General features: G+C 35.3%; 4 protein-coding genes across 5 annotated transcripts in view; 2 read left to right on the top strand and 2 right to left on the bottom strand.

The window, feature by feature from the left end:
* The first annotated feature begins 1,551 nt into the window (after window positions 1–1,551).
* LOC105562494 (zinc finger CCCH domain-containing protein 3) lies at window positions 1,552–7,663 on the top strand. Its single transcript, XM_012013376.1, has 7 exons — window positions 1,552–1,919; window positions 3,083–3,959; window positions 4,034–4,122; window positions 4,234–4,396; window positions 4,480–4,638; window positions 5,473–5,668; window positions 6,161–7,663. The coding sequence occupies exons 1-7, from the start codon at window positions 1,856–1,858 to the stop codon at window positions 6,587–6,589; spliced, it is 1,977 nt and encodes a 658-aa protein (XP_011868766.1). The 5' UTR covers window positions 1,552–1,855; the 3' UTR covers window positions 6,590–7,663.
* A 523-nt stretch (window positions 7,664–8,186) lies between these two features.
* Window positions 8,187–10,349, bottom strand: LOC105562493 (LETM1 domain-containing protein 1). Of its 2 annotated transcripts, none has more exons than XM_012013374.1 (4): window positions 10,174–10,346; window positions 9,188–10,070; window positions 8,957–9,106; window positions 8,187–8,664 (listed from the first exon to the last, which is right to left on the bottom strand). In XM_012013374.1, the coding sequence occupies exons 2-4, from the start codon at window positions 9,908–9,910 to the stop codon at window positions 8,485–8,487; spliced, it is 1,053 nt and encodes a 350-aa protein (XP_011868764.1). In that variant the 5' UTR covers window positions 9,911–10,070; window positions 10,174–10,346; the 3' UTR covers window positions 8,187–8,484. The 2 variants fall into 2 exon arrangements, with proteins under 2 accessions (XP_011868764.1, XP_011868765.1); XM_012013375.1 differs by having other exon boundaries at window positions 8,566–8,664; window positions 8,944–9,106; window positions 10,174–10,349.
* Window positions 10,350–10,418: 69 nt separating this feature from the next.
* On the top strand, window positions 10,419–13,293 carry LOC105562491 (26S proteasome non-ATPase regulatory subunit 5). Its single transcript, XM_012013371.1, has 2 exons — window positions 10,419–10,848; window positions 11,521–13,293. The coding sequence occupies exons 1-2, from the start codon at window positions 10,667–10,669 to the stop codon at window positions 12,848–12,850; spliced, it is 1,512 nt and encodes a 503-aa protein (XP_011868761.1). The 5' UTR covers window positions 10,419–10,666; the 3' UTR covers window positions 12,851–13,293.
* Window positions 13,289–25,312, bottom strand: part of LOC105562492 (nose resistant to fluoxetine protein 6-like) — a 17,933-nt gene continuing 5,909 nt past the window's right edge. The window contains exons 2-10 of the mRNA XM_012013373.1: window positions 17,922–18,220; window positions 17,135–17,310; window positions 16,638–16,795; window positions 15,620–15,748; window positions 14,650–15,209; window positions 14,149–14,454; window positions 13,777–13,951; window positions 13,555–13,697; window positions 13,289–13,488 (exon numbers count right to left, since the gene is read on the bottom strand). Of these exons, the coding sequence (XP_011868763.1) occupies window positions 13,360–13,488; window positions 13,555–13,697; window positions 13,777–13,951; window positions 14,149–14,454; window positions 14,650–15,209; window positions 15,620–15,748; window positions 16,638–16,795; window positions 17,135–17,310; window positions 17,922–18,220 (2,075 nt within the window). The 3' untranslated portion in view covers window positions 13,289–13,359. The remainder of the gene's footprint in view (window positions 13,489–13,554; window positions 13,698–13,776; window positions 13,952–14,148; window positions 14,455–14,649; window positions 15,210–15,619; window positions 15,749–16,637; window positions 16,796–17,134; window positions 17,311–17,921; window positions 18,221–25,312) is intronic.

The raw sequence follows: 25,312 nt of genomic DNA, 5'->3' as shown, positions 1-25,312 counted from the left end.
CTCTAGTCACAGCCGAGTATTCATTCGCTCATACTTGACGCCGACTGAATGTATTTTTAAATAACTCCTATATGCAATCGTTTGTATTTCGTATGTAAACGTTTGTAGTGAAATTAGAAAGGTTTGTGAGTCATTCGTTTGTTTGTAATTAATTATTTTTCCACCGTATACTTAGCGCCACTAGATAAATTAGATAAAGTTTTTATATGGAATCATGGTATTTCGTATGAAGACGTTTGTAGTGCAATTAAAAAGGTTTGTGAGTGATCCAGATAATTTTAATTAAATATTTATTAAATAGAAGTTAGCCGGATTCAAAATTTCATTGATTTCTTATCTATGATACTGAATGATTTAAGACATAAAGTCCGTATCAGACTACGGATTGGGATTGGGATTAGATTGAAATTTAAGCAATCACAGTAAAGTTTACTAATCTCAAGTTCAGTAACTTTTACTCTGATTGGTCAAATTTCAATCTAATCCCAATCCCAATCCGTATAGTCTGATACGGGCTTAAGAATTGCCTGTCACACCATTTCAGGACGCCTAGACCGAGGGGTAGTGAAAATAAAAATTTCAATATAAGCGTTGTATTAAATTTATAGATAATATAATTGTTCCATAAATCGCCTGTAAACTGCAATAACAACTACATCTGAGAAAGTCGATATGTCTACTCAGACTCAAAGGTAAATGGTTCAGGAAAATTAATTTTTTAGCTTTTAACTTTTTACTTTCTTTTTATTATTAACTTAACTAAGTGCATAAGCATATGCATAACGAATTTGATTGGTCCATTTCCTTATGCATTTGCTTATAGACCAATCAAATTTGTTATGCACGGAATTATTGAAACGGTTCTATCAGAATGACCCTGTGATTGGTGAGGCTGGATTCACATGGAGCGTAATTTGCGTAGCGTAACCTGCGTATCACCAATCACAGGATCATTCTGATAGAACCGTTTCAATAATTCCGTTGAAATAGTTCCGTGATTGGTGATACGCAGGTTACGCTACGCAAGTTACGCTCCATGTGAATCCAGCCTGAGTCACCTGATCGAAAACTCTGCATCCTGATTGGTTCTCATAAGCAATCCAGTAAGAAATTGTATCGTGTGCCGTTGGCTTAAGCAGTTACGACCAATAGCATTTTGGTACAAATGTTATAAAAAGTAATATGGCTGCGCGCAGAAAGTAGCGTCGCGAGCGTGAAAGGGTTAACATTTTCGTCGAATAATGAAACGGATATATAAAATTATTCTAGTGTAAGTGCATTCTCCATACGTAGAACTTAATATAGATCTTGAATACTTAAAAAAATGAAATATACTGTTGTAACATCCATAAAACATTCTCAGAATTAATCTGTGCTACATTGAATTCGAATGCGTTCGAATTTCGCGGGTGCACTTGGATCTAAATTTCATTGGATGCTGCCGTCCAATAGCTGTCAATATGCGCATTTGCCCACCTTTCTTTTTACGGCTGCGTTCGGAAACACCACCCGAATGTCCCCGTGTATCATTTTATCCTTATTTAATATTCGGTGAGCAACAAGGATAAAACGATCCACCGAAGCACTCGGGTGATGTTTCCAAACGTAGCCTACATTATGGTTATACTATAATTCGGCCTTTCAGATCAGTTGCTCTACGACGTTGCTTCTTCTTTCCTCCTTAGTAAGCCAGTGTGGTCGAAGTTGTTCAGAAGGACGGAAATCTTAGTGCCCTTGGCGGTCCAATAAAGAAGAGAAAGGAGGGATTGCGTGAATCATACCAAGTCACACGATCTCGTTTCGAGGAGACATATGTCGGTCTATCTCTCGTGATCTGTTAGTCAAAACTTAAGAAATGGGAGTCCCTTCGTCCGCGAGTACGAAAGTCGACACATTGAACGAGATCTATTATTTGAAAAGTAAGTTTGCTTCTCAGGGAATAAGACCGTGCTTTCCAGCAAGCGACACAAGTCGACACAAATGTCGTTCTGTCTTTCTTCGCATTCAATGAATAATAAAGACAGAACGACACTTGTGTCGACTTGTGTCGCTTGCTGGAAAGCACGGAGAGTGTCCTGGGCGTTTATCCGGAATAAAGACCAAGAGTAAGATGTGTAGTTTGATCCGTTTGAACTTCCGACTCGGCGAGAATACATCTCCCAAACAAGATGTTAGCGGTCTGAGGCTCGAGCATGAATTGTTTTCTCTAGTGTAATGTTTCTCGTGAAGAACGAAAAACTTCCTTAACGAATTCAACATTTGCCGATAAAAATTTTTACTTTTCACGAGTTTACGCTTGGGGAAAAGATTCACGATTGAGTCTCTGCTGTCGGTCTCGTGTATTGCGACAGATTGTGGCATCAACCGTGTTTGCATTTTATCGGCGGAACCTACCGACGTAATCTGAGATTTCCAGCGGAGACTAGCCAGAGGAATCTGTCATTTTATCGGAATCCGTTTAAGTGGAATATGTCATTTAAATGATTATAAAATGGCAGATTCTCTGCTTGGTTTTTTGCAATCTATTTTTTGGTTTCTTGCAGTCGATAGATTTTGTTCAATTTTTACACTCAAATGTCGATAAAATTTATAGCAACGCGGTGCAAAATTTGCTCCAGAAAAACATTTTAGTATAAAAAACAAAAGTATGGTTTTAGTTCGGAACAACTCTGGAGAATAGACTGCTGAGAATGCTGAGATAGCAATGGCGACATAAATAGCGCAGGTAGATCATTTGTTAGCACCACTGCTTCCACAAGTCTGCTAAATGAACAGTTTGATGACACGTTGACCCGACAGTGACGGTAGCGCGACGTTTTTTGTATTTTGTATGATGTCCTTCAATTAGTTCAAAGTATTCCATATATCTCAAAATAGGACTGTACTGGTTCTAAAAATTTATCACATCAAGCTGTCTCATTAGGATGAAGATAAGTTTTTCGATGTCTCTTGGTCTTTATTGCAAGCTTTTTCTACCTACACACAGTTAAAATTTAAAAGTTCTGTCATCGAGACAAAGCAATCCTTTTGTTCTGCTATAATATACTATTGTTATATGAGATTAACTTGTATATAATTACAGGTCGGATAGAGCAGTATAAACAAAAGGCACAGATAACCTTGCAGTCCAGTAATGAAACTAGCTGTTCGAGCAGAAAGTTGAAATTTGTAATGCCAAAAGTTCAGTCGGACCCAAAGTGTCTGGTTTGCGCTACTTCTTTAAATTCTAAAATGTTACCTGAGAGTTCGGCTAAAAATGTGCACGTAAAATCTAGATTGCTCGCCACAAACGTACACGTTAATCCAAACTTTAAACCGCAACAACTAACAGTACATATCAATCCGAATATCCATGCTAAGCCTCTGATACATATTAATCCAAAGATGATGCACGATATTTCTAATTCAAATCAAAATTTCCAAAATGTAAGCACAACAAACACTACGATACACACTACGATGCAAACAAACATAGATAACTGTACGGGGCAAACGAATGTCAAGAGGTCTATATATGTTAATCCGACATTATTGAAGAAATTATCTTCTTCCAAAGAAAAGTCGACAAATTCCAGAGAATCTGTTACGACAGAGCGACTTGTTCGCTCAAGGTTGAAGTTTGTAAAAAATATCGATAATCGAAAGATCTCGCCACGGAAGGCTAGTAGCTCCAGCATTGTACTTTTATCACGTAGGAAGCTCGTGAGAGTGTCGAAACCTCCAGAAAAATATGTAGGATTAAAAGAAAAAAAATTTGAGACAGTGTCACAGAAAATCTTGAAAGTAAAACCATCGATGAGAAATACATTACAGTCTACTAGTATGATGTCTAATTTATCAAAATTAAATGTCAGTAAATCTAATAATAAGTCTAAAGTGACCACATATAAAATAGATAGAACCATGTTACATGTACCCAAAGCTAAAGGAACCAGCCTTCCAAAAATGACAAAAGTTCTGTAAGTAACGTATACTATTAGATTTAACAAGTTATAAAATGAATTGGTTTGCAATTAGAAAGTTTATATTACAGACACGACACGAAGAAACTCGTTACTATTGGTGGTATTGTTTATAGAGCTTCCAAAAATAAATTAATTCGAAGGAATTCTGTATTGAAACGTATGTGCATTGTATTATAGTTTCATTTTATTTTTTATTATTAGTATTAAGTCTATACAGTTTTATAATTTGTAAATATGTATTCTGTTAATTTTCCTTTTGGAAATTCAGGGAAACGATCAGTCAGTGGAAAAAATGATAAATTTATTCTCACTAATAAAAAACAACAAATGGGCAAAGAAACTTTAAATAGTATGTCAGAAACGAATGTCAATAGTAAAACAAGACTTAGTTTAAATATATTTCCGAAAGCTACTTATAAAAATAGTATCAGGTACAGTAATGTATACATATAACTCTCTAAGAACTGGATTAATTATTATCAGTTTTGATACAAACCTCTTGGCTTGTTTCCAGCAATAAAGCGAAACAAAGAAGCATACGAATTCTACGAAATAAAATGCACAAGAATAACCAGCCTTGCTTAATTTACCAACGATTCGGATCTTGTCCAAATTATGAAAATGGAAAATGTGTCAAACGGCATGATAAGAAGCAGGTGTCACTGTGCAAAAAGTAAGTTAATACTTGAAACATTGAATGTATCTACCCCTTTTTTACCTAAAATTCAGCTGTTTATATTATTATTAGACAGAATTATGTCAAGCTACATACAGGATCATTTATTTTTATATAACCAGATAATTTTTGGAGAAATATACAACTTAAATAAATATATAACTTATTTTTCAAAGAATTACTTTCAAAACTTGAATAGTTTTCAAGGAGAAATAATATGGCAATCTTTCATTGCTCATAGAATTACGTCAAGATCAAGTTAGTTCATTTTTCTCAAATAAAAATCTCGTCAATCTCAATTAATTTTTATTGTGTATTTTGTAATTGATGTCAAGATGTTTACAAAACCTCTATGAGTTCTATTTAAATTTAAATCATTAAACATTTCGTTAGCAATAAAATGTGTTGTCTGGTCAGTGTGAGTCCTTACTTCTCGAAAAAAAAACAAGTTTAAACCTTCTTAAATCTTACATTCTTTTCTCAAATTATTATTATTAACATTAGTACACAATCTCTCTTGAGATAAAATTATTATTTTAATTATTACAACAATTTTGAAGTGTTTGACAAGTGCTAACGTTCATTCATATCTTTATAGTTGCAGTTGTCAATTCTTTTTCGAAAACAATCCTTTTAATGTTCATTTCTTTACAAGTTATTTATTTATATTTAATTATATTAAAATAAATCTTTGTACATATGATAACTATAACATAAAACAATAGTAAAATCTTATATGTATATCCAATGCAGTAAATTTTGTTATTTCTGATAAAGCAAGATAACAGAACAGCGAATGTTAAATGGTGTAATTTTTAAAAATATATTTAGTTTTCTGCAAGGAAGATGCTTCTTAAAGAAATGCTCTTTATCTCATGATGTTGGACCTGAGAAGATGCCTACGTGCAAGTACTTCCTCGATGGCTGTTGTACGAGAGACGCTTGTCCTTATCTTCATGTTAAAGTGTCTTCGAACACTTCAATCTGCATAGACTTTTTACAAGGATACTGTGCTAAGGGAAATAAGGTAACCGCAGTCTCTAATACTTTAACCGACTACTGTATGGTACATTATTCATATATTTATAATCTATTAATTTACGTACAACAAATATAATTTGTTTTAACGAAAATTTCTTTTAACAAGTTAAGATCTCGGATATGCAACCTGTGGGCCACAAATTAGTCATAACATTTTGTGAGACATAAATTTTTATGGCAGAGCTAATTTTTAATCAATCAAGACTGATAATGTCCGACTGTTGACATGCAAAAAGCATATAGAATATATTAAAATATAAAAATCTATTAATTGACTCGTGTAGCCTAGAGAGCCTCTCTCGTGTGTCCCGTGTGGACATGTAAATCTGAGATCGCTGACACAAAAGAAGAAAAAGATACTTTAATAAGAAGAAGTTTAAGATAATCTTTTAATTATAACTTAGAAGCCAAATATCTTATGCAAACGGCTTGTAATAATATTTTGTTAAACGCAAAGTACTGATTTGTTCTCCTATAGTGTCAACGGCGTCACGAGTATCTTTGTCCTGAATTTAACAAGTCGGGGAATTGCAGCAAAGGTGAGTGTTGTCCTTATCCTCATAAATCGCATTCTTCTAATTCCGAAAAAAGCACCAAATATTTGAGCAAGACGCATGATACGCAAAAACATCATGCAGCACTTACCACAAAGGATAATTCCGAGATCTCAAACTCGGAGGGTAGATTAAGATATTACGAAATAGCTGGTGGTTTACCTGAAGAAATTGAGAAAAAGAAAGAAATTCCAATTGCCGATCCTGTAGAACAAAGTCTAGTAAACGAGAATAAACAAAATAAATATTTAATCAAAGAAAATAAATGTGAGTTGGAGACAACGGTTTATGATCGTAATAATGCAAAAAAGAAATTTTCTATTGGCAGTTATATCCCTATTGATCATCTTTAATTTTTTTCTAAATAAGTTTTCAAGTTAATTTAAGATGATAACCATTAAATATAATTAATTGAATTATTTCACTCAAGGCATATGTGTTTGGAGATCTCATTTTTAATGATTATTATATATTCGTTAGAAAATTACATAAATCTTTCGTATAGTTATTTGAAAGCACAAAATTAAATTTACTACCGTTTTTGTTTTATAATGAAATGTTACGCTACTACATTCTATTATGGTTCATAATATTATGAATAAGTAATTTTCATGTAATACGAGTACTCTATGTGCTGTGGTATATCGAGTACTAATCCTAGGTATCTAGATCTACCTAGGATACTTGTTAACCCAATGATTGATTATCTCGGATATATTATATTACAAATAATTTATATTGTAAATTGTAAATATATATTACAAAAATATATAATAAAAGGGTAACTTTCCTATTTACAAACATTCTTTTTTTACGAATTATTTGTAATAGAAATTTTTTATCATGTATTTACGTATGTATTTATAATTTTATATAAATCTTGGAGCGATTTCCACCATACATATGCACGATAAATATCGAGAGAATAATTGTTAGCCCCGGAAAAAAATTGAAAATTTTCATATACATATATCTCGACGTAATATCTAATTGTACCTCACGTAAGATCCAATTAAAAAAATTATCATATCTTCAGAGATTTGACATTTTTCTTGAATATTCGAGATTATATATTGAGATCTAACAAAATCTAATTAGTTATAAAAATAGCCCTAATAGGATATTTAATTCGATCTCAATAAATAATAACCTCGATTATTCAAGAGAAGTGTCAGATCTCTGAAGATCTGATAATTTTAGAATTGGATATAATTAGATATTACATGATTAAGATATACATATATATAATAAAATATTTCCATTTTTTCTCGGGGTGTGAAATCAAATCTTCAGCTGGTGTGAATAAAAATAATTTGATTGTATATCTTATGATTGATAAAGTATTTAAGGCTTCTGGCACCGGTATTCATAGTCGATTCTTATTTCAAAATCATCTTAAGTGTTGTCTTAAGACGCTAATACGACTCTGTGATTGGTTGAAATCACATTAAGAGTATACTTAAGATGATCTTAAATGTAAGAACGGACTATGAATACAGACCTTAAACTTTCTGATCTACATTTCTTATTGGTTTTTGATTTATATCGAGCTAAGATATTATTTACTTGAATATCATTTACTCATTATTTGATGAACCAAACAGATAAGACGACTGCTGATTAATTAATTGGCTCGTTTTGAAGAAGAGTTAGCATAGATCTACGTGCAAATTGTTTTGTTCGAAGTATTGCTGATTCTTCTCATTATTACATTATTTTTTAGACTAGACTTGGTTCTTGTTTTCTGTCGTAATAACGAAGCTTATGTAACATCTAATTATACATAGAATAAAATTAGATTTCATATAATTTTACACAAAATGTGATAATTACGCGCGCACATATACGCATACACGTACATACATACATGACATACGTTTTATATGTATGTACATACGTATAGTTATAAAATATTTGTATATTTGGTGTATATTTAAATAAATAAAAATATAAACAGACACAAACAGTTCGTGTATTTTTTCAGCATAAACATCATATCAAACATAATATTTGTTTATACAGATAGCGAGAAATAAAGCTTTATAGTTTTCATTAAAAATTAAAAAGTGTAAATTCGCGCTTTCATCTTGCACACTATAGGATATTATTTATGTATATCCACAAATGAAAAGACAGTGGATTAATCCTAAGTGGATCAAGAATCCTAAAGCAAATTTTCGTGAAAACGGATATTATTAAAATATTTTGCAAAAACTGACAAATCTTAGAATTACTCTTTATCAGTCTTTCAATTATATATAAGAATCCAATTTGTTGAATGGTTATAAGCTAATAAAATAGGACTGTGTAATAGCAAGGATATATTACTTTGGTCAACGGATGCTGATACTATTAACCATTGTTCAAGCCAGCTTCTCATACTTTCTATGGACATATTTGCAGGATTTACACCTCTAAAGGATAGTGCCTGGAAAATAAACAATAAAATAATGTTAATATCTTTCGTGTAGGAGTGTTACATGTTGTATGAAATAATATTATAGTAAATTTTAAATTAATTTTATATATATTGTATCTAGAGCTCTTTCAAGATACAGAAAAAAAAATAGAAGTTACATTATAAAAATACTGAAGATGTATTTTCTATCTTATATAAATTACAATGAAGTAAGTAATAATAAATGATAAAAATCTTTCGTGTTACAAATGTGCACATTTTTAAATACACTAAAAGCATGAAACTAACAAAAGGTATCTACCCATCGCATCGCCTCATTAGACATTTCTTTTACTCCTCCTTCTCGTACAATAGCGCGATCCATTCGCAATATTAACATACCCCTTTCCGCCAATCTTCTCCTCTTGAAAGGTTTCCATACTGACATACCGTGTATCGCCAATAACTCTTTCTGAAATACACATCTCCGTGTTACAGCAAGCACTCTCGGTGAACAGACTCATGTTAACAAGTAACGAGTGCAACGACTTACTAGGTGTTTTCTCTTGAGATTACCGAGAGAATACGGTGGGCCTGAAAAGAGCTTGGAACAAACTACGATATTCTTGGTGGTTGGATGCGTGCCGCTTCCTAAGCAGGCGATAGCGTCGCGCCATTTAATTCTGAGCGCCTCGTTCTTGATGCCCTTGAGCTCCGCTTGCATGCACCTAAACAGCGATCTGTTGTGCTTCAGCCTCGCCTTGTGGCCGGACAGCATGAATTCCAGTTTCTGCTGCAGCGTCCAGAAGTGCGACGTCAGTAAATAGCGCGGAAAGTACAGGGCTAGAGGGAAAATGACGTAATTCGTGAACGGAACAGCCGAGAGCAGGAACAGCGGCGAGAGCTTCCAGAGATCCTTGGGCATTGTGTGCACCAGCTGCAGCTCCTCCCGCGTCAGGCTCTCCACGCCGTTCAACGTTTGCTTCTTTCTCGCGGTGATAAACCTCTTAAGGTCCATGTACACATCTTTGCTGCCAACGCTGAACACACGGTACACCTGCATCGTACGCGGAAACTTTTGCTCCAGCGTGCGCTCGTAGTTTTTGATGTAATTTATGTACTTGCCGAACCAGAACTGTTTAAGGTGGGCTACTTTGCCCGACCTTTCCGTCCCGTTGGCCGCCTTCACGAGACCCCGTTGTATCGGGGTGCGCATTAGAGGCTCCAATGTGTTCCTGCCTTTGCGCACAAGTGTCCTGGATATTATCTTGTACATTTTAAGATCGGTTCCTCACCAGAAAGGCGAACGGCATCTCATGGGATCGGTTAGCCTGAAAAACCCTTTCCGTCCGAACCACTTCTGAAAATTGCCAACCCCAGGAAAATCGTCAAGGTGTGCTCCTTCATGTTACTAAAGCTTGATTTAGCATAATTGCCTAAAAAAAATTATATTCATAATTATTTATGATCGTAAACATACGCAGTCACGTGCCTCCTAGCTTGACACATTCGGATATTTTTAGTAACTGCGCGCATTACCGATATTTTTAATTTTTTTTCAAATTACTCCTGCCAGAAAGTAAAGCCCGTTGCAGACGATATGCTATTTTTCCTGTGCTGGATTGCTTGCGATCTAATAAATTACTATCGTTTTCGCCCGGCTGATTCGCGGCGCCTTACAACCATTTTCATTTTTGGAACTATTACGTTATATTTTCAAGCACTGCCGATAAAGTCTCCACTTGGCGGGTAATGCAGTGCCCAATTTTGGTTGCGTTCCGTGCTGCATGCATGAAATGTCGGTAACACGAGAGTGTTATTGATTTTTCGTAACGCGAGTAATCGGAGTAATCGTTGCGATTGTATTTTGAGAGACATAATTAGATATTACACGATTGAAATATACAGCTGATGGTGCCGACTCGGTATCAATCAATCTACTGAGGAGAGAACGTAAACGTAGCGCATTCGAACGTGTCCCTGATCGCGGACGATTATTGAGGAGAGCGGATTCTCCGTCGATGAGCCGACCATGACGGAGTGGTACCAAGCGAGGATTCTGCGTCTGTGCGAATTGGACAATGCCGAGGACAAGAGGAACGTTCTCACGGACATCAAGCTCAAATTCGGCGCCCTGAATAACCGGGACGCCGAGCAGGTCGCCCGCGGCCTGGACTACGGGCCGCTCTATTCGCAGCTAACCTCCAACGACAGGTATGTACGATGACGGGTGAAATTTCTGCGAGTCTCACGGACGATAATTTATGCGTGTGCACACTGCACATACGTATATACTGTTAAAAAGAGCACACGCGAGGAGAGAATCGCGTTATCCGGGTGGTAATATTTTTTACTGATATAGAATTCGGTTGAGATTGAACGTCTCTTTCAGCTGACCCCGTTTCGTTGTCATTTACGCAATATCTCGATAAAACTTCAGAGAAAAGTTATTTCAACAATTTTTTTGTTAAAAAGTAACGCAGCTCTTAAATTTCATAATATCTAAAAGATATTTGATCTTTTTTTTTAACAATATACCATAGCTCATAAAGTTCTTCAAAATACCATGTTGTCCCACGATTACTTTATTTTTAGGGTAAATTTTCAAAGAAAATTCTGTCCGTGTAGATATGAAATTGAAGATGAATCTTTCTATGTTAGTCGGACAAAAGTGACAGGTTTTTTTTTGCAGAATAGCATTCAATTTGTTTCTGTTCAGCAACTTCTCACAAGCAACAATAACAGTTCTAGCTGCGTAGCATTTGTAAAATTCTTGATGATCATTTGATTGAATTTATTTTGCTTCTCGTATCGACTGCGTAATATAACGCTCTTGAGATCTGCTACCAAGAGCTCAAAGAATTCTGCTTTTCGTTCTTTCTACAGAGAAGTCGTAGAGCAGATATGCGACCTTCTGACCATTTTGTTCGGCCTGCTGGAACCTGGGGAGATTTATCAGAAGTATTTGGTCGAAGTGTCCACTCTGATAACCAATCCAAATGCCAGCGTGAGATTACTCGTGCTGCGCGAGTTTCTGCGTACGGCCTTGCATCCGCAAAAGATATTTGAGCTGCTCGCGGACACCACTCTTCTCATCTCAATTGTAACGAGAATCGGCGACAACGACTTGAACGTCGCCGAATGCGCGATGAGCGTGGTGAAGAAGATTGGAGAAAATCCAAACGGCTTGCACATCCTGTACAAGGGCGAGCTCCTTAGAACGTTCGCCAGGCTGCTGCAGAACGACGCCATTAGCTTTCGCGTTTACGAAGTGATCGTGGACATTGCCAAGACGTCTCAAGAGGCGCTCGAGATATCGGCCCAATCGGGCTTTTTGAACAGTTTGATCAACATACTGGAGAACGAGGACATACTGCTCCAATTGAATGCCCTGGAGATACTGACTCAACTAGCCGTGTTCGAGGAGGGCCTGAGTTATCTAGAGCAGCAAGAGGTGCTGAGCAAGCTCGTCCAGAAAATAGCGCAAGTCAACGAGAATCCCCTGTCGAACCTTCTGATCCCCGGATTGATGAAGTTCTTTGGTAACGTCGCGCGTCACTGGCCCAACGAGTTATTCTCCAGATATCCCGTGATAATCTCCGCGCTCTTCGACGTGATAGACAGCGGGGATCAGAATATCCTGGGTCCCGCGTTGGATACATTGGGATTTGTGTCCGCGAGCATCGAGGGCAAGTACGCGTTGCAGGCCCTGGGGGACGCGATGCCGAGCGCCCTTAAGAAAATCGCCGAGATAGTGCAGAGAATGCCCACTGCTCTGAGAATTCGCGGCTTAAACAATCTCGCCCTCATACTCGAGGTCAAGAGAGTCGAGCAGGACAATCGAATTTTGTCCCTGACGAAGCTGTGGTTCGACTCGCTCTGCGACGATCCATTGGGTATGATCGTGGCGATGTGCAGACAACCGTTTGCTGATATCAGACAGGCTGGTCTGGAAGTGCTGGCGGTTATTAGTCCACAAGTGTGGGGGCAAGAATACATATCCACGTATCCTGGCCTAGTAGAGTTCCTATTAGATAGAAATATCGAATCATTTAAAGAGTGCAAGGATGCGAAATACCAAGTTGTCAAGTGTTTGTCTCAAGCGGAACGGGATATATTCGACGCGGATACCATGCAGAAATTCAAGCAGTTCGTTAACGAGGGTCCATACTTTGTCGATGTTAATACGGAAGTCGCGATTGAAGGTGCTTTGTAAAGCAACGGGGAATAAACTGTACACATTCAATATTAAACATTATGTTAGGCATAACATGATGACATGAGCAACTTCAGTGAGGGACAGAAATATTTATTTTTCATTTTATTCGTAAGCGAAAGGTTAGTACCACAGAAGGTTGGTCTTTATTCGACGTTCTTGTATTTAAGTACAAATAAGCCAACGTTATTGAAATACCTACGTTTAGTCTCTTTTTTTCCGAGCGGTTCTCCTCATTAACGAAACATTATCGACATTATATAACTGGAATTTATATACAAAGAGAAATAATTTATTTTATATCTAGCGATACACAAAAGGATCTACATTGTTACATATTTGAAACAAATCAAATAAATGGTATTAAAATACATGCGTATATATGTATTAATGTTCGCGATATTTTATCATTGTTCTTCGCGGATTTACGAAATTTATACGTAATGTGTAAATAAGATCATATAAATAATTGCACGGGCATATGATGTGCGTTAAATATACTTTAATCTCTATTGTATACGTTTCCGCTTTTTCGGTGAGATAATTTTCAGCATGCTGACCACCGGTGCTTCAAAGGCGACCGACACTACAAACGACAACGCATACGACAGCACTAGCTGCCCCAGGAAGGTTATCATCTGAAAAATAAAAAGTTCTTTATACGACAATCCGCTGTTGATTTGTTTCCTCGGTCGCAAACTTACCATTACGTCCTTCCCTAGATGAAACGGAGAGTCTAGATTCATAGCGGTTAGACGAATCACAAGCGGATGAACTAGGTAAGAGCAGTAAGTCACTCTGCTGAACGGGTACAAGAGCGGCCACGATAGAATCTTATTAACGTATCCTGCAACACGGCCCCAGTTTGATGTCTCAGTGTAGCCCAATTAATTAGTTTCATTACAATTAATCCAATGATTTCTCACCACCGTAGCCGGTACTACACGCTATTACGATCCACGCTAGACCTAGCGCCCATGCACTGTGACTCAAGGATGAATAAGCAGCTGCGGTAACGGGTGCAAGTTCCGCCTCATAGAGACCGTAAAGCAAACTCAAGAGACACGCGGACGACAGGAGCCACCCCACGACGACGGTAGTCTAGAAATGATAACGTCTCAAATCTTTCTCCAAGTAATGGAAGCTAAGTTTTTAAATTTTGCGTCTCGAAGAGGAATGTTCAGACCAAGTAAATGTCTCTGAACTAGACTTTTAAGGAACGTTCAAATGTCGAGTTCTTTTAGACACGCCCATTGAATCTTGCTCACTCTTGGAATTTTTGTTTTTATCGATCGTACCTTAGACATTTTCACTTTGCAATCAGTCTTAAAGAGAAAGTAGCCGACGGTCATGCCAATCAGATAGGGACCCAGTCTCGTCCATGGCTTGTCGTAGATCTTGTCGAAGAGGGCCAGCGGATCGTCCAAGCTCGGCATGTGATTATTAACTAGAGCGATGTAGCCAGTGGTTACCCATGAGCTTATTAACAGACTGACTAACGCGAAAGCTGCGATTTTGAAGTGATTCGTAGCCAGTATCAAAATCACCCCACCCACGATATAGAATTGCGTATCGTCTGCTAAATACCAACTCCAAAGCATACACTGTAAAATTAACAACATAAACTTACTTGGAGGTAAAGCAAGATTTAAAAATCTACAAAACGGAGTGAATTAAAAACAGATTAAATTAAAATTAGAGAGATTAATAGCATAAAATTGAATTATTATTGAGCCAACATTCTTGAAACATTGGAAATTCTGAATTCTATTCTAAGGAATAAGTAAAGTGAGACGCACCATTTGATCGACGGGAAACCAAGTATTGATATAGAGCAAATTTCTCCACCAATAATTGGGGCAATTATAATGATCTGCTGTGGGAGGTTCAAAAACGGAATTTGTGTAGAAATACTTCATCGAGATCTCGACTACACCCAGCACGAACATGTACGGCGTGGTGAGCCTACAAAATCGGTATACAAGAAGCCCGACGAATTTCAGAGTGCCTGCGGCGAAGCCTCGTGTGCCCTGCGTGAGTCTCTTAAGATCCCCCTTGGCGTTGGTTCTAAAATACAGAAAGCTCACAAGCAAACCGCCCATAAAGAAAAATGTATCGACGCTGAAGGCCCCGTTTGTGATGGTCTGGAAGAGGAATCGCTTCTCCACCACTTTACGATATTCCATGTTGTCCGAGTATTTAAAAACGATAATGCACGTATGCCCGAGGATGACCCAGGCCATCGATATTGCTCTGAGCCCGTGTACGGTGCTAATTGTGTCTCTGCCCACGTTACGGTCGCAGATAATCTTCACGTTAGCGGTAACGGAAAAAGAGAGCAGAAGTTCCTCGAAGGTACCTGCAAAAATAATAGGAAGATTGAAAAGGTCAATCAAGAAGAAAATAATTATTACATTATTTTCTTCCTGATTTGGAATAAAATTACATGATTATAAGTAAACTCCTATCTCTCTGTCCGTTAAATGTATTCGTTGCGATACAATAAGCCTCATCAATCTATAGATTTCCATTTTTTACTTTCTCTCTGTTCTCATTAATTATTAATAATTCTTTTTACAACTTCATCTTTCAAGTTAATCGTTATAGGAATATCTAATTTCTCTTATTTCTATGCAAAAGAAATATTAAATATCCAAGTTCGCAAACTAGATTTCTTGCGATTCGTTTTAACTCGTCTGTTTTTTATGGAAATGATACTTTCACTTCGGAAATACTTAAAGGAGGATAAGACGAAAGAGTTTAACGTACTAAGATGTTGCTCCTCTTTGGTAGACTGTTGCAAATCGTTTTCGCGACCGTTGTTATTATTAATTGACTGCGTGCCGTTGTTACTAGCATCTGCCACTGGAACAGGAAGGTAGACCTTACCTTGAACAGCTACGGAATACAATAACAAAATCGTGTGACTACTTTTAATACCGTCCTTGTCTTGTCTTGGTAGTCTGTAAGTGGTGGTCGTGCATTATATTAGTCTGCATTTTTAACGTACGAGATGCTCATTGCTACGAGATGTTAATCACTTTTAAAAAATTACATTGTTTTTCAAAGTTACTACAGTATGAGTTAGTACCATGACAGTGAATTAACAGTGACTTTCTTCCTCAGGTGTAAAACAGTTATTATATTATTGAAAGTAAGTCTGTGTCGCATCTCGTTTTATAATTTATTCGTCTTATTCGTCTTATTTAATTTGTTGAACTCTTGTGTCAGTAATTTTCACGTAATTTTCAGTTTACGATATCTTCAAAATTTCTTGCACTTTTTTCTATCTACATAATTTCTTATTTTTCCCGAATAGATTTTTCTTTAATAAAGATGTCGATAGTACGTTTCGAGATTAATACCAATTTTCATATGAATTAAGCTCCATGCTTGTACATTATTAGTAAAACCTTAATATTATACGTTATGCAATTTTAAACACATCTTACACTTAAAAACCTTTAGTTTCAAACAGTCATAGAAAGCTATAAAGAAATGTTCAATATTTAGTACGTAAAATGTGGGGATGAAAACAAATTTTCATTTAAAAAATTTCATTTTAAATTGAAAGGTCTATGCACGCGTAAAATAAACAGTCTACAACATTTCTTCATAAAGAACAGGAAATAAATCTCTATTATTTTAATGTTTTTATATTATCTCGTTTCAAAAAAACATTTTCATTATATTTATATTATCTATTATATATTATGTTAATGTTATCTCTAATAATATAATAACAAATAGTTAAAAAATTCTTGGACATGAACATTGACTCGTTTACCATTTATGACCTTCCGATCACCATTAGCAAGATGATCGAGTTTCCCATGCTTTTCCAAATCGTAGATTACATTTCTCTTACGGGCTAGCTTTCTCGTTAGATAATAATCGTATCCAGTGCCAAGAATCATCAGTATCGAGACCACTACGCTAACTCCGCTGAAATACATGGAATTCTTGTTTTTGAGTCTGTTCGTTTACGTATATTTAATCAGTAATCAAAAAGATATTAATTCTTATTATTGAATATATAATAATGTTAACAAAAGCTCTCCACGCGCGCGCGCGCGTATGTGTGTGTGTACTTACATACAATTTTTTTATTTTTGCAAAATATGACTCGTTTTTCTTGTGATAATCATCCAAGCAGAAAAAGAAGTTATGATGGAATCAAAATGACATCATTTTGATATTCTCATGATCGAGAATCGAGTGTTACTTGGAAAATAGTCAAGTACACTTTGCAAACAGCCAAGCGTCCTTCTCTCGTATACTTACGATAAAACCCAGAAAACCGGATCTGCGTACATATCGTACGAGTCGTGCTGATCTCTGACGTTTTCAATTGTCGAGTGCTTCATTGCAAATTCGCTTGCGGCGAGTTTCCCGATCACGGCTACGTCGGACGCACTACACGAGAACGGCAGGCAAACACCCAGGTGAATCAGTCTTGTCTGAAACAAGAACAAGAACAATTTATAATTTGTTATAATTTTCAAAGGTGCAAGATTCTTCTCTGAGATGCTTCCTTAAAAAGAAGTAGGTAATGACGACAATTTGGTGGAAAGCATAGTATACCTTAGTTTTTTATAACTGTATGTTATATTTGTAATAAAACTTTTTTTTGGACTTTTTTGATAGGCGTATATTAAAAATCAGTTATACAAACATTAAATATATAATACAAACACTTTTGTAAAATATCGACTTCTTTTCTACCAAGTTTTTATAAAAATGTTACGTTTGTAAAACAGGGAATTTTGTATCTTTTTAGACTCTAAAGTATTATAGATCATTATTTTCACATTTCTTCATATTTTAATATATAATATTATTAATACATTTCATTAAAATTTATTTATATTAAATCTTAATATAAAAATTTTATGAACAATGGTGCATTCCATCAATTTTGTGTGTGTGTGTGTGTGTGTGTGTGTTTGCGTGCGTGCGTGCGTGTGTGTGAGAGATAAAAAATAAATATATAATAAATTAAAATAGAAAACGTTCAAGATTAATTTATAGTTATGCATATAAATTTGTTTAGCACGTTGATGATACTTACTGGTGTATAAGATACGTTTATAGAAAGTTTTAGCATATAAAATCCCAGTTGAAAAGGCATTTCGATAGGATTTGTTTGATCAGTCCAGACACTGGCTCCGCTAAATCCCGTATTGAGTTTTCTTCGTGACTCCATATGAATTTTCTCGAATGTAGAAACTTTGGTATCTTTTACGTGTTGTTTTGAATACGTTTGGTGCGATGGGTTCTCCCCGATATAATCGCATTCGGTAGCTGACCCCGTAAAATAAGAATTACCCCAGAAAAATCCGTTGGTGAATCTACCGGATGCATCATCAACTGAAAGAAGAAGTAATTTATCAGTAATGAATGTTATTGCATGTCTTATATTTTAAATAAAAAATAACTTTAGAAAATTTAAATAATCAAGGAATATAAACGACCTAGGCTGGCAAATCTCTTTATTTAATAAATTACGACGTTTCGGCCAGTAATACTAGCCCTTTTCAAGTATGACTTATGCTAACCTTATCGATTGTTGCAGCAAAAGATCGGAGACAAGTCGTAGTACATATAAATTAAATATAAAACCATCAGAATAATAAAATTCATTACAACACTCTGTGCACCAACACATAAATGTCTAGTCAGATATAAAGTCACAGGGAAACAGAGGAAGATTTTTGGTTTTAAAAGCATTGAAAATCTTAAAATTTCAAGATGAAAGTTGCGGTGCGTGAAAGTTGTAAAAAGGAAACGTTTCGCTGTAGATAACACAATATATAAATGAAACAATGAGCAATACCACGGCGAAATGTTGCGGCACGTAACATCGTTCATAAATTAGTCAGCCGCATTAGCCGGTTATTATCTAATACGAAAATTAGTAATCTTTGCTTTAAATGCCGGGACGCGGTGCGTAATTTCTATCTGATTAAATAACCGGGCTGCGTAATCGTGTCGTACGCGTTCGCGCGCGAGCACACGCGAGCTTTTTTCGCGAGTGATGCAATAAAGTATCCTTGTTTTATCGTGAACAACGTAACGCAATCGGCGATCGTCATCGGGAAGGCGCGAAGAACGGCGAGGCTTACGTTCGCAGCGGCTTCAACGAAGCACATACTTTCTATTCAGGAAGTAAAAGATATTATCTAATCGTCAGTACAGCGGCGGATTTACGAGTTTGCATTACATAGGTTTTCAGCTTGATCGCGATCCCGTTACATCACTCGCGGCTGCACGCGTTGCGGCTGCAGCTGCGGTCAGCGTCATCGATGTTTCTCGTGCGCGCCGGCAAGACTTTATCTCGGATACTTTTCAGTATTTCGTTCCTGTCTTTCACTTTTCTCTGCTTTCGACTCGGCCAAATTTTACGATGTTTACACAGTGCGATGTCATGTTTTGGTAACTGTTTCTTTCAAATCTCGTTTGTCAAGGACTGGATAATGCGAACATTTATGATTATTAAATAAGAATGGTGGTAAATGATATCCAAGGAATTGTTACTTTTAATTTAAAACAATCTTCTAGTAGTCCGTTGATTATACTTTTTTGTTTCCCCGAGGAACGCTAGTAATAAAATTATCTTAAGAATTTTAATTCAGTAGGGGAAAGGGTAAATTTATAATGCTAAGTATAGCATTAAAATTAAATTAAAATAATGTACAAAAATCGCTCAGTGATTTTTAGAACACGTGAATTCACTGACGAAAATGATCCCAACTAGGGGAAAATCTGTGTTATATGTCCGATAGTAACGGCGCGCAGTACAAGGTAGGAAAATACGGTATATGGATTCACTTAGTAATATAATGGCCACCACCTTGCCAAGGTCCTAAAAATGGCCTTTAAGTTTCAGTTTGATTAATAAAATTATCTCTCTTAAAAAACATGCTTACATTGGAAATTGGATATATTTTGTATGTGTGTATATCTGTGTATTTTTAATTTTATTTGTAATATTAAAATATAACTTTCTGTTTTCCTTGGATTGGTACAGAGTGTTATTAGTATAATGCAATTCAATTTTAATTTAAACAGAAAAAATACTACTTTTATCAATTATAACGGTAATTATACAATTTTTTTAAGTGTGAAATGAAGTTGAATAATAATTATTAATTTGTTTAAATATTTTGATTTTGTAATTTAATAAACAAACTTGATTTGAACTTTATAGTCTATTCCACCATGTCTATCATTTTTCTGGAAAAAATTTATTAAGAAATATTTATCTTTACTAAAGTTGTGCATTATTATAATGAAAACTTTGAGTTTTTATGAAAAAATTTTATAAATCTTAGAAAGAAGTAGTAAAAATAAAAGAAAAATTAGTGAGATTTCATATCTTTTCAATTTTTCGATTTCAATAGGCTTTCACTTACCGTTCATTGACATTCACTGCCACGGTTTAATGAATCGTGACACAATGCGAAATTATATTGTCATTAGCATAACAATAAATTTTGCGTCGTGATTCAATTTCATTGCATTCTAAAGTCAAGTTCAGGCCTTGCAGTTCGATTTACTTCCGTATATAACATAAATGTGCAATTTTACATTTCATTAAATCTTGGAGAAAATTGTGGTAATGCCATTTCATAGTTTATTCATCATTCGTGCAGCGGATAATTTGCAATATTAAATTGCTTTAAGCTTTGCAAAACAAAATTTATCAAATATCAGGCGAGATATTCCATACAGCACCGAAGCTTTCAGAAACATTTCAGAAACATTGAAACATTGCAATAAGTAATGTTTTCTGAAATGTTTCTGAAAGCTTTGGTGCTGTATGGGATAGTTATTGGCAATTTTAGGGAGAGGGAGAGAGAGAGAGAGAGAGAGAGAGACTCTTGTCCACAAATTAAATTATTTAAATTCGCCATTATAAAATCTAAAACCTGTCTAAACCACTTAAAACTTTACTACTTAGACTATTTTATGATAATTTTACAAAAATTTGTATCTATTAAAAGTGGCCGTGAAGAGGTAAAAGACGATGCCCATACTGGAAGGCCAACAACATAAAAAATCAGCCTGAATTGTGAAAAGACAACTTATCGATTGTCCATCACGATAATGCGCCAGCTCACAATACGCTCATTATTCGTGAACATTTGGCCAAAAACAACACAAACACTATCCAACAATCGCTAAATTCACCTGATCTCGCACCGTGTGACTTCTTTCTATTCGATCGACTAAAAAAACCACTACGGGGGCAGCGTTTCGAGAGCAAAGAAGCCATATAAAGTAAAATTCGCTGGAAGTACTGATGGCCATACCAAAGAAAGTTTCAAAAGTGTTTTGAAAGTTGGGAAAAGCGTTGGTTATTGTTCAAGGTGGTATATAAAAATTATATGCATACATATGTATAGTTGCAAAATTTTTCTTATGATCTTAAAATATTATATATATATATATTTACTTGTTAGTAATCTATCATTGCTTCTCAATAATATACTCAATAAAACATTTTTTATCGGGTCTTGGTTAACTGTTTTAAATTCTGAATGTTAATATTTACGAATACAAGGAGAGAATTCTTAGATTACCAAATGATATTTAATTTAAGTATATCTCACCCCGAAAGTTTCAGGTACACGTTAATTATTTTATTGTCGGGTTTTCAGTGAATTTCGTAAACAGGAAGAAAAAGGCCAGCCAGTAAATGTTACACTTACATATACCGACGCTCGAGTATCGAAAGTTACAAAAGAAAGTGAACGCGCGAAGATAATGACATTGCACTTTGCCATACGTGTTTCTCTTAAACGGAATTTTGAAAGATATTTTAAGAGCCAGAATTATCTCATTGCCTAATTTATGAGACATCAACATTCCACATTTTTGCAACATATCACCGTTACTTATTAATAGGCAATTGCGTAATGAGAAGTCAAAGTCGTATTTGTGACGTAAGATCGTATACATTAGCTCGTAAATGTGGCAATAGAAATTATTTCGAATATAGAGATCCAATTCAAACGACGATGCCTCTAGAATCATTAAGTTAAGTGATGTAATTGGGACCCACAAACTTGTCGTTGGATTACACAGAATATTCAACTGTACATTGCACATTTTAATTTAATCTTTACAATATAATAATAACAATAGTAATTTAGTAATCATTTAGTCGTCAGTAATAATAATTTAATTAAGAATTAGACATGTATTTAATGTTCTACGAGAGAACACGCGTTAAACATTTTATTCAACTAAAATATATTCATCTCTTCTGCTTTTGCATATGTGCTTTTCATATTTTTCTTGCTTACCTTTTGCTAATAAATGTGTGTGTCACAACTATATGTAGCGGAGAAAGTGATTCAGAAAGAGAAACGCGTTTGCATACCTGATTGGTATGATAGTGTTGTAATGTCGAATTGGCATTGGCAATATTAACGTCCGTTTGGCATTGGATTACATTTTTATATTGACAGAGATTGCACTAAGGATTTCAAGTAATCGTCCTCGATTATTAATTCAAAAATAAAGCACGCGGTTTTTTTGTTTCACGCAACGTTTTAGTGAAAGTGTCCAACCTGTTTGATCAGAATTCAGATAGATTATTACGGATATCTTTGGGACTTTGATTTTGAATACAAATTCTATTTTCTTAATTTAAAATCTTCTCGACCTTACCATACGAAATGTACCTCATACTTCTTTTCTTTAGAAGAAAAACAAATTTTTAATTAATTGCGTGACGGGTTTCTTGTGAATGTCAAATAAAAAGTTTGTCGTACCTATTCGTACAGAATATTTAATGGATTTTATATGGCCACATTTTAGAAAGCTTAATAATTTATATTAATGTTCCTCTTCTAATTACAGGTAATTACAAGATAACACCGTACGATTAAGTCGATAAAATCGTAGGTTTAAATGTATGATGCAAAGATAACTTCAAAGAAACTCTCAAACAAGTCAACGTTTTTTTAACAATATATTTAACTGTTGAAAATAAAGTTTCATTAAATCTCGTATTTAAAAAAATTAGAAACCGATTCGTAGCTTATCTTGTAACTTGTTGATATCTTCGTAAGCTTATCGAGTCACGGTGCAAGATGTTATTTCGCTCGTATTACAAATCCAAGAATCGAATTAGAATACTGGAAAAATCAGCAGAAGAGAATTAAAATTGAGTAAGTAAATTTAGTCGTACAATTCTTTTATCTTTTTACGATTTTTTTTTACAACACGGGATAACGGATTTATCACTCGACGATTCGCGAGCGCGATACAAGCGAGGATGCGGATTCTAAAACATGCGCGCGCCGAAGAGATGCGGTAACTTTCTTTTTCTGACATACGCAGAAATGTAATAACCTCGACACATGAAAGTGAAACGCGATCCGTTTCTAATGCAACGCCTCAGCTGTCACTTGTACGGCTGCTCTATCGCAACAATAGATTAGTACATTCCAAAGTGAACCCACAATTGACCGCTAGTGAAACGGCCGATCGCAACGATTGATACTTCTGTCTTCACTGTCAATTGGATATTCCGCTCAAACGCACAGAATTATTCTTTTGAAAAAATGGGATACCAGACATGTTCCTTCGTATTGGAAAAATCAGCGATTGAACGACATAAAAATTTTAATAAGTTTTTACGTGTAGAATTATATATTTCACATTTCTTCAAAGCTCTATATAAATAAAACTATTAGAAATAAAGTAGAGGCTTGTATGTTACATTACTTTATATCAATGTATTTAACAAATACGCTATTTTTAAATAATGTATATTATCCATTTTAATCGATCCGTTACGCGATGATACTTAATTTCTTTGCAATTATCAGCATGCAGTCTGTCTATTACACCACATCTACATGCCCTCTAATTAAATAAATTACACTTTTTCAGGAGAAATTATTGAATTTAAAAACCGGGCCTTTTTATTTTGACTGGTTCCGTTATTTCTTTTTTCCTCTTTTCGCGCTGTTGTATATTCTAATAATTACTACATTGGACGTATATTTCCGTTATGAAATAAAATGAGACCGCGGTAAAATGCGCGGCAGATACGACAGTCCCATTTAGCGACATTATTGGAATTGGTATCGTTCAGTTGGTAGCAGCTAATTTTGTTTAATTTTACCGTCAATCACTGTCGGTTGTAGATCCGTGATTAATGTTTCGCCGCGTATAACACAATATTGTAACACAGAAATTACCTAATCGCGTACTAGAATAATGAGGACACGTTTGCATACCTGAAGGATCACTCACGGACGATAAATGAATTCTCTGCTGTTCTTTTCAATTCTAGCTCTAGAAGAAAAGTCACTTAAAAAAACTTTAATTACTGCTTATGCGGTTGACCAAGTCTCTTCATAGCTTTATGTAATTTTGGGCCATCAAAGTGCACTTCATTTAACGTAAGCGTAATATTTGCGTCGAAGAGTGTGAGTCATCGCATATGATAGATTGTACGAATACTTGTGCGTAACCACGAGGATACGTGTAAATAAACAGGATGTTACGGACAACAAGTTGTCGGGCTCGTAATAGAAACGCATTTCCGCGAAAGCGAAAGCTCACGATTTCATCCCCAGCCACCGTCGCCGCCGCCGCCGCCGCCGCCGCCGCCGCCGCCGCTGTCGCTGCTCTGTCATGTAATTTTTCCCCCTTTCAAATAGTATAATTTCGATAATTGCAATGCCGATTTGGGCTCGCCACTTTCTAATGCTGCTCGAGTGGCATCTCCATCTTCGCAACTCGATTGTAAAACGTGTATATACTAGTGCATACACACTTAGCATGTATAATTTTGTTTATCTAATCACTTAGAAAGATCATTTACATAACTTGGGTGGGACTTGTGATTAGTGCTTTTCAAGGGTACGTGGGACAATTGAGACCTGACAACCGTTGAATTTCTTCTCGCAATATTACAATGGTGGTTGGCCGATCCACAATCGAATTAAAGTGATTATTCTACCAAGCACTGTACAATATTCAGAAACTCCCAAAAAAATCTCTTAAAAAACATATTTCACAATACGTATGTTTTACAATTTGTGCATACCATTAAATGATGTTGTAATTCAACGATAATAAATTATACACTTTTTGGAATGCAAAGTTTGATATTATATTTATTACTTTGAACAGAATAAAATTTTTTGACTTTTTTCTTTGTAACTATATATAAAGTTAAAGTAACAAATACTTGGACTTTACACGAAACGTTTTCACGGATATTTCCGTCTCCGCAGATAAACGAGTTGTAACTCAATAATAATAAATTGTATTTGTTTAAGGATAATGCTTGATATGTATTATCGTCATAAAATAAAATGCTTTACTTGTAATTACATAATTAATTACAAAAAGTCAAAGTATTTTGAAAATAAAATACTTGGGCATTATTGCATAAAGTATTTTCACGGTCTTTTTTTTTATTTATACAGGCGC

The sequence above is a fragment of the Vollenhovia emeryi genome, unplaced genomic scaffold (assembly GCF_000949405.1).
Source record: "Vollenhovia emeryi isolate VEMERY1.0 unplaced genomic scaffold, V.emery_V1.0 DF939187.1, whole genome shotgun sequence".
NCBI lineage: Eukaryota > Metazoa > Arthropoda > Insecta > Hymenoptera > Formicidae > Vollenhovia > Vollenhovia emeryi.
Note: the sequence above shows the minus strand (reverse complement) of the source record. Positions and strands in the feature narration are given on the sequence as shown.